This window comes from Chiloscyllium plagiosum, chromosome 23 (genome assembly GCF_004010195.1).
Source record: "Chiloscyllium plagiosum isolate BGI_BamShark_2017 chromosome 23, ASM401019v2, whole genome shotgun sequence".
NCBI classification, from domain to species: Eukaryota; Metazoa; Chordata; class Chondrichthyes; order Orectolobiformes; family Hemiscylliidae; genus Chiloscyllium; species Chiloscyllium plagiosum.
This window is the reverse complement of record NC_057732.1, coordinates 1,711,570-1,721,546: the sequence shown is the minus strand read 5'-3', so window position 1 is coordinate 1,721,546 and position 9,977 is coordinate 1,711,570. Positions and strand designations below refer to the sequence as shown.

Genomic DNA, 9,977 nt, shown 5'->3' with positions numbered 1-9,977 from the left:
CCCACAAAACTGCCTATCTGTGCCCCGAACTATCGAGTCCCCAATTACTACTGCTCTGCTCTTCTTCACCCTTCCCTTCTGAGTAACGGGGACAGGCTCCGTGCCAGAGACCTGAGCCCCGTTACTTACCCCTGGTAAGTCATCCCCCCCACAAGTATCCAAAACGGTATACTTGTTCTTGAGGGGAACGTCCGCAGGGGGTCCCTGCACTGGCTGCTTCCTCCCAGTCCCCCTCACTGTCACCCATCTATCTGCCATCTTTGGAGTTACTACTTCCCTATAACTCTGATCTATGACCCCCTCTGCCTCCCGAATGATCAGACATTTTGTTTTCAGACATTTTGTCACCATACTAGGTAACATCATCAGTGAGCTTCCGGTGAAGCGTTGGTATTATATCCTGCTTTCCATTTATGTGTTAAGGTTTTCTTGGGTTGGTGATGCCATTTTCTGTTCTTTTTCTCTGAGTGTGGTAGATAGGGTCTAACTCTGTGTTTATTGATAGAATTCCGGTTAGAATCCCATGCTTCTACGAATTCTCATGCATGTGTCTGTTTGGCTTGTCCTTGGATGGATGTATTGTCCCAGTCGAAGTGGTGTCCTTCTTCATCTGTATGTAAGGATACTAGTGAGAGTGGGTTATGTCATTTTGTGGCTAGTTGATGTTATGTATCCTGGTGGCTAGTTTTCTGCCTGTTTGTCCAATGATGTGTTTGTTACAGTTCTTGCATGGTTTTTTAAAAATAATTTTTGTTTTACTTGTTGTCTCTATAGGGTCTTTTAAGTTCATTAGTTGTTGTTTTAGTGTGTTGGTGGGTTTGTGGGCTACCATGATGCCAAGGGGTCTGAGTACTCTGGCAGTCATTCCCGTGATGTCTTTGATGTGGGGGAGAGTGGCTAAGGCTTCTGGTTGGGTTTTGTCTGCTTGTTTCGGTTTGTTGCTGAGAAATCTGCGGACTGTGTTCATTGGGTACCCACTCTTTTTGAAAACGCTGTATAGGTGATTTTCCTGTGCTCTTTGTAATTCCTCTGTGCTGCAGTGCATGGCGGTTTGTTGAAATAATGTTGTAATGCAACTTCATTTGTGGGTGTTGGGATGATTGCTTCTGTAGTTCAGTATTTGGTCCGTACATGATGTTTTCCTGCAGACACTGGTTTGAAGTTCTCCATTGACTGTTGGCTCTACTGTGACATCTGGGAATGGCATTTTGTTGTTATTTTCCTCCTCCTTTGTGAATTTCATGCCAGTCAGTGTATTATTGATGGTCTTGAAGGTGTCCTCTAATTTGTTTCGTTTCGTGATGACAAAGGTGTCAATCACTGTTGCGGACCAACAAGCCATATTGGATTCAAAGTACTAACCTTTTCTGTCTCCACAGATGCTGCCAGACTTGCTGAGTTTCTCCAGCATCCACAATACTTTGCTTTTATTTACTGAAATTGTGACGTCGGTGCTCAATATAGCTTGTGAATTTTAATTTCCATTGTCAATTTTCTTATTGGTGCTACTTTATTTTTGAGTTTCTGCTCAACTCGATTGACATGCATTTTTACATAGTTTTCATCTGATGCTCTCATGGTTGAGTTGGTTCAAAGCAACCTCTAAAATGCTTTTTCATTATGTAATGTTGAATGCTTTCTCTCAGCCAACTGAAGACCAGACTAATAAAAATCTCTATCAAGATCCTCACAACATGGAAGCCCGTGGACGCTTGAATCTGAATCTTTGGTTGAAATGTCGGTTGGTTGTGGTGACTGCCCTGATTGCTCAAGTATATGGCATTAGACTAAGTAAAGGTATTTTGCTTTCAGTTTATATTTTCCCTGATTCTTGATATTTTAATTATCTTTATTGCTTTATTTCTTGGAGTGGGCAATAAATACTGGTCCAACAGTTTTTTTAGAAACTAGGCCCACTCAATGTTTTGACTTAGAACTTACATTGTATTATAACATATAGCATAGTATTACAGTGCAGTGTCGGCCCTTTAAGCCCTCAATGTTGCACCAACCTGTGTAACCAATCTGAAACCTATCCATCCCACACTATTCCATTTTCATCCATATATTTATCCAATGACCATTTAAATGCCCTTAAAGTTGGTGAGTCTACTACTGTTGCAGGCAGTGCATTCCATGGCCCTACTACTCTGAGTGAAGAAACTACCTCTGACAGCTGTCCTATACCAGGGCTTTTGGCCGAAATGTCAATTCTCCTGCTGCTTGGATGCTGCCTGACCTGCTGTGCCTTTCCAGCACCATACTCTTGACTCTAATCTCCAGCATCTGCAGTCCTCACTTTAGCCTATCTTTCCTATATCTATCACTCCTGAATTTAAAGCTACATCCCCTTGTGCTAGCCATCACCTTCCGAGGAAAAAGGCTCTCACTGTCCACACTGTCTGACACTCTGATTATCTTATGTCTTAATTAAATCACCTCTCAACCTCCTTCTCTCTAACGAAAGCAGCCTCATGCCATCAGCCTTTCCTCATCAGACCTTCCTTCCATACCAGGCAACATCCAGTAAATCTCCTCCAAGTGCAGCCGCACCAGCATTTTTTCAGCTGCAGCATGACCTTGTGGCACCGAAACCCAATCCCTCTACTAATAACACACCATATGCCTTCTTACCAACCCCATCAACCTAGCTGGCAACTTTCAGAGATCTATGTACATGTACATAGAGATCTCTCTTATTGTTTCCAGCCAATCAATCTATAAAAGACTCACCACATTCACTGTTAAACTGTTAAGATGCAGTGGGCTCTGTGGTTCTGAGTTTTAAACATTTTAATTCTCAAATGGTGCTTGAGATGCACATATATAATTTCAGAGTATGCTGAGAAACATTTTTGTAAAATTGTCCAGCATGTGGACTTTTCATGAGTATACAAAGCAGGCATGTGATGACATCAATTATTGTACAATGCTGATTTGACACCATTACTGTTCTTTTTGAAATGCCATGCTTCACCCATGCCAAACTGAACACATGTACAATGTTAGGAACAAAGGACTCACTCCATACCCACCTAAATAGTGCTATTTAAAGGGATCACTAACTACTCAGCTAGTTGCTAAGTTATTCCTTCTGATCACTACTGCATTTGTATGCTTTTATGAAGGCCCCCTTTAATTGTTTGTCTAAGTCTGCCTGGTGAACAACATTTTAATTGATTTAAAAGTCTGAAACAAGACAAGGACCACATTATACAGCTTAAAATCAAGGTGATTGTGACTGTAGCTCCTTCCCAGCTGCTACTGGGGTTAAAAGCAGCATCCCTCAGTTTGCAGTGCAGTGCTGCGTAGAGAAGGTTACAAGGCCGTCTGTGCACATGGTATCATCTCAATTACTCTTGACAGAAGCCAGCAGACTGTCTGATCATGAATGTTTGCAAAGATGTCACTCACTGCACACTCATTTCTCATGCCTGTGCCTCATGTCAGCTCTTTCAGTTTCTCAAATTAAGAATTTAGAATTAGAATCCCCAGTGTGTGGAAACAGGCCCTTCGGCCCAACAAGTCAACATCAACCCTCCGAAGCGTATCCTACCTAAACTCATTCCCCTATATTTACCCCTGACTCATGCACCTAACCCATACATCCCAGAACACTATGGGCAATCCAGGACAGCCAATTCACCTGACCTGCACATCGTTGCATTATGGGAGGAAACTGGAGCACCCGGAGGAAACCGGAGCACCCAGAGTGTGCAAATTCCACACATTCACTCGCGGCTGGAATTGAACCCAAGTCCCTGGTGCTTGAGACAGCAGTGCTAACCACTGAGCCACCGTGCCGCCTCAAATGATTTTACTTGCTCAATGTGTACCTATTATGTCACCACAGCAATATACCATGTAGAATGCAGGAGTGATGGTTCCTTCCATCCTTTGTACCATTAGCATTGGCCCCAAACAGCACATCAAATGCTGCCTATTGGTCATATTTCCAGCCTGGAATCCATTTACACAATGAACTATGTTCATTTTATCGAGGAGAAAGTGAGGACTGCAGATGCTGGAGATCAGAGCTGAAAATGTGTTGCTGGAAAAGCGCAGCAGGTCAGGCAGCATCCAAGGAGCAGGAGAATCAACGTTTCGGGCATGAGCCCTTCTTCAGGAATTCAATGTGTCAAAATGCCCCCAATACCATGCGCCCTAATTTTGCTCACTAACCTCCTATGTGGGACTTTATCAAAGGCTTTCTGAAAGTCCAGGTACACTACATCCACTGGATCTCCCTTGACCATCTTCAGAATTACATCCTCAAAAAATTCCAGAAGATTAGTCAAGCATGATTTCCCCTTCATAAATCCATACTGACTCATGAATTGATTAAATATACTAATTAAACAGCAAATATTTGAAGGTTTCTGCAGCTTGAGCAATAACATGAAAGGCAGGAGTCAAAAGAGCATGGGGGGGTACAATCAAACTGGAGTGATGAAACAAAATGGCAGCATATTCAGAAGCTGTTATAGAGTGAGTTAACCTAATTACTGTGTAATTTAAGTGCTGAAAGTTTCACAATGATAAAAATGGATGCGTAATAAGGACCAAATTTGGCTCTACAATGAGCATGTTTGCATTACTGTTTAAGGCTCAGTGTATTTTCTTGGCCTGAAGTTTGTTACAATCATTTAAGGTTTACCTGGTTTTGCAGGAAAGAAGAGTGAATAACTTCTATTTTAATAGTTAATTTCACTATTGCTGATGCCAATTTATTTTACAGCAAATGATTGCTTTCTGAGATATTGATAGTCCAATTTTACAGGGAAAAGAAGCAGGAGGTAATGTGATTGCATGAAACAAAGACACCAGAATTTGCTGTTCTAATGTTGCACCACACAATTCAAAACAATAAAGAACCATTCATATCCCTCTTTTGTTTCTTGCATACATTCCATTTTGACACATTTTGACCAGTCAATGAAGGTAAGCATGCAGGTACAGCAGGTAGTGAAGAAAGCTAATAGCATGCTGGCCTTCATAACAAGAGGGATTGAGTATAGAAGCAAAGAGGTTCTTCTGCAGCTGTACAGGGCCCTGGTGAGACCACACCTGGAATATTGTGTGCAGTTCTGGTCTCCAAATTTGAGAAAAGACATTCTGGCTATTGAGGGAGTGCAGCATAGGTTCACGAGGTCAATTCCTGGAATGGCGAAACTGAAAGACTAGAGCGACTGGGCTTGAATACCCTTGAGTTTAGAAGACTGAGAGGGGATCTGATTGAGACATATAAGATTATTAAAGGATTCCCTCAAATTCACCTGGACCGTCTCAGACTCCTCCCTCCCCTTCCTAGACCTTTCTATTTCTATCTGGGGATCGGCGCTGCATCGTGCTCCCACGAGGAGGTTGAACAGTTCATCCACTTTACCAACACCTTCCACCCCGACCTCAAATTCACCTGGACCGTCTCAGACTCCTCCCTCCCCTTCCTAGGCCTTTCCATTTCTATCTCGGGTGACTGAATCAACACGGACATTTACTATAAACCGACCGACTCCCACAGCTACCTAGACTACACCTCCTCCCACCCTGCCCCCTGTAAAAACCTTGGATGCTGCCTGACCTGCTGCGCTTTTCCAGCAACACATTTTCAGCTATGTTCATTCCTTGCCTCTTATGCAATAAAACATCCCAAGGTGCTTCCTGGGTGTAGTATAAAATTAAATATGATACTGAGCCACATAAAGAGATGTGAGAGCAGATGACCAAAACACGTGCTTAGTGGTAGATTGGACGAACACCTTTTAAAGAAGGAAGGTGATGCAAAGTGGTGGAAAGGGTAAGAGAAGGAATTGCAGGGAATGAAAAATGAAATTGTTGAAAATACATCAGAGAATTCCAGAAATTGGGGCCTAGGCAACTGATAGCACCGTAGTAACAGTGGAGCAACTAAAATCTGGGATGTGCATAAGGCTAGAATTGGAGTACAGATATCGTTGAGGGTTGTGAGGCTGGAGGAGATTTCATAGATATGGAAGGACCTCTGAGGGAGTTGGAGGGATTTGAAATCAAGGATCATAATTTTTCAAATTGAATTGAATTGAAAAGCGAGCATTGGTTAATAACACTAGGTATGAGTTAGAACATGGGAAGCAGAGTTTTGGATGATTCATGTTTATAGAAAATAGACTTTTGGAAGTACATTAGAATAATGAAGTCTGGTGATAACAATAGAATGCATTATACTTTCAACATGTGGCCAGCAGTATTAGATATCAGTGCATGGGCCTCCGCAATCTCCTCCAGTACTTTTCAGAGCAGCCTGGGATACATCTCATCGGGCCCTGGGGATTTATGCACCTTTATGCCTCCTAAGACATCTAATACCACCTCCTAATTAATTTTAACAAGCTTTAGAACCACACCATTCCAAATGAAATCCCCAACTATGATGTCTTTCTCCTTTGTGAATAGAGATGAGAAATATTAACTTGAGACCTGACCCACATCCTCTGGCTGCATGCACAGATTTTAGTCTCATATTGCCCCACTGTTTCCCTGATTTATTTAACTTTCTGTAACTTATCTGCCAAAGTTATTTTGTGGACCCTATTTGCCCTCATAATTTTTTGAGGCAACTACCTACAGTATCTATACTTTCTGAAGGGTCTCCCCTGCTTTTAATGTGTTATACCTGACATATGTTTCCTTCTTTTTCTTTATCAAACTCTTTATATGCCTTGACATCCAAGATTCCCTGAACTTGCTGTCCTTGACCTTCACTCTTAGAGGAGTGTGCTTGCATTGATCTCTCGCTATACTACCTTTTTAAAGACTCTCTCTTTCCAGACATAGACTTATCTGGCAGAAGCAGCTCCTAGTCTGTTTGCCAGGTCCCATCTAATGACATTGAATCGGCACCCCGCAAGTTCAGGCACTTAATTTCTGCACTATTCCCTTCCATAATGACTTTGAAACTTAGAGTTAGAGTCACTATCCCAAAAATGTTCATTCACTGACACTTCAATTACTTGACTGGCCTCGTTCCATACGATTAGGTCTAGCACTTCCCCACTACTGGCACAAGAAGCTCACTTGGGTGCACTTTCTAAAAGGTCCAGTCTGTATATCCTTTCACTATGAGAAAGTGAGGACTGCAGCTGCTGGAGTTCAGAGTCGAGAGTGTAGTGCTGGAAAAGCACAACAGGTCAGTCACCATCCGAGGAGCAGGAGAATCGACATTTTGGGCATAAGCCCTTCCTGACGAAGAACTCATGCCGAAACATCGATTCTCCTGCTCCTCTGATGCTGCCTGACCTACTGTGCTTTTTCAGCACTACACCCTCAACTCTCTATATCCTTTCACACCAAGGCAATACTAATTTATTTTAGCAAAGTGGAATCCCCAACAACTATAACCGTATTTATCTTGCACCTTTCTGTGACTTGCCTACATAGCTACTCCTCTATCTCCCCTGGCTGTTGGGAGGCCTATAGTATAATTGCAACAAAGTAATTACCTTTTTTTCTTTCTAAGCTCTACCCAGATGGCCTCATTTGAAAACCTTTCTAGGACATCTTCCCCATTACTGTAGTGATGGTTTCTCTTGTTAATAATACAATTCCCCCATCTGTCTTACATTCCGCCACCTCCCTCCCGACCAAGCTGCCTGAGACTGGAAAACTAAGCTGCACATCCTGCCCTTCTTTCAACTATGCATCCGTGATTGCAATAATAGCAATAATGCTGATCATCGTTCTAATTTCATCTGCCATATCAGTCAAGCTCTTTGCATTTAAATAGATATAATTTAGCTTTCTGGATTTCCTGTGTGCTTTACCATGTATCATCTTCACCTGCTGCCAATTTAAGTGGTGGAGCAGACTTGGTGGACTGAATGGCCAACTTCTGCTCCAGTCTATAATGGTCTTATTGTCGTTAACATAAGATGTATCGTGTTCAAACCAACTTAGCTCTTTGGTTCCTCATAGATGAAAAGAAACATCAAAACTCAGTGTGTGTGTAAAATGAATGTGAATAGATCCCATTGTATAAGGATGGTCCCTCATCCAAATTAGAGTGGCTGTCTCAGATTTGCATGGTGTTACACACTGTACATGTGTATAATCAACACACCATCTTCATTTGCAAAAAGGCCTTGAACTTGTCAAATAATGAGGCCCTTCTGATTTTCTCTGTTTTAAAACCAGCAGAAGTTGCAAATCATTTTGGCAACCAATAATAGTGATGCCTTGAAAGTGGGAGAAAGATTCCCCCTCAGGTTTTCCAACTTTGAGTTTACCTTTGAACCTACCTCATGTAAATATGGCAACAAGAAACCATACCGATCACTAAGAATTCTTTGCTTTATCAGATCTTCAGTTCAAGTTTAAAGCACCACCTCAATCAAAGAAACTACAGATCTGGCCTAAAAGTTGCAAATCATAAGTTGGAACCATTTTGGTTGGACCTCATCTGTATGTGAGGTTTGTGTATTTGAGTGTGTGAAATGGTGTTTTTTGTTTAATTTGGGAAAGTGCATCAAGGTGACTGTGACTCTAGCTCCTTCCCAGCTGCTACGGGGATTAAAAGCAGCATCACTCTGTTTGTAATGCAATACTACATAGGGAGCCTCATTACCTTCCCTATACACATGGCATCATCTCATTTACTCTTGACAGAAGCCAGCAGACTATCTGATCATGCATGTTTGCAAATATGTCACTCACTGCACACTCATTCCTATGCATGCATGTCATGTCAGCTCTTTCAGTTTCTCAAATTAAAATGATTGTGCAAGTAAAATGTGCAACTATTATACTGCCACTGCAACATACCATGCAGAATGCAGGTGTGATGGTTCCTTCTGTCCTTTGTACCATCAGCGTTGGCCCCCAGACAGCGCATCAAAGGCTGCCCATTGGTCATAACTCCAGCCTGGAATCCATTTACACAACAAACTATGTCCTTTTTAAGCCTATGATGCAATAAAATATTCCAAGGTGCTTCATGGATGTGGTATAAAACTAAATATGACACTGAGCCACATAGAGATGTTAGAGCAGATGATCAAAAAACGTGCACAAAGTGGTAGGTTAAACGAACACTTTTTTTAAAAAAAGGAAAATAATACAGAGTGGTGGAAAGGGTAAGAGGGATTTGCAGAGAATGAAAATCGAAATAGTTAAAATAAGTCATGACCTAACATAATTTTATTTTAAAACTCACTCTGTGGATAAAGAAAATGCACCTTTAGCATACCAAAGATACTGATCATTGGTAGTAAGAAGGAATACATAAATTCTACCCATGATATGCACTTTTGTCCAATCAGATCCCCCTTGATCTTGAGTGTATGGTAACCTCAGCTTCCTACAAAGATTACTAATATCCTTGGACTTGATAAAAGGTGAGACCTTTTTGCAAGGTTTGTGAAGGTTTGTCGCTCAGGTTGAGGTTTAGGGCATAGGTTTGCTTGCTGAGCTGTAGGTTTGATATCCAGACGTTTCATTACCTGGCTAGGTAACATCATCAGTGGCAACTTCCAAGTGAAGCGAAGCTGTTGTCTCCTGCTTTCTATTTATATTTTTCTCCTGGATGGGGTTCGTGGGCTTTGTGGTGATGTAATTTCCTGTTCGTTTTCTGAGGGGTTGATAGATGGTATCTAGATCTATGTGTTTGTTTATAGAGTTGTGGTTGGAGTGCCAGGCCTCTAGGAATTCTCTGGCATGTCTTTGCTTAGCCTGTCCCAAGATAGATGTGTTGTCCCAGTCGAAATGGTGGGTTTTTTTTCATCCGTGTATAGGGCTACGAGGGAGAGAGGGTAGTGTCTTTTTGTGGCTAGCTGGTGTTCGTGTATCCTGGTGGCTAACTTTCTTCCTGTTTGTCCTACGCAGTGTTTGTGGCAGTCCTTGCATGGAAATTTGTAGATGACGTTGGTTTTGTCCATGGGTTGTACTGGGTCTTTTAAGTTTGTTAGTTTTTGTTTGAGAGTGTTGGTGGGTTTGTGTGCTACTAG

General features: G+C 41.9%; 1 protein-coding gene across 1 annotated transcript in view; it reads left to right on the top strand.

Annotated features, from left to right (window-relative positions):
• The window catches only part of LOC122561536 (cilia- and flagella-associated protein 54-like), a 201,748-nt gene that overhangs the window by 51,616 nt on the left and 140,155 nt on the right, over positions 1 to 9,977 (top strand). The window contains exon 8 of the mRNA XM_043713281.1: positions 1,647 to 1,797. Coding sequence (XP_043569216.1) covers positions 1,647 to 1,797 — 151 coding nt within the window. The remainder of the gene's footprint in view (positions 1 to 1,646; positions 1,798 to 9,977) is intronic.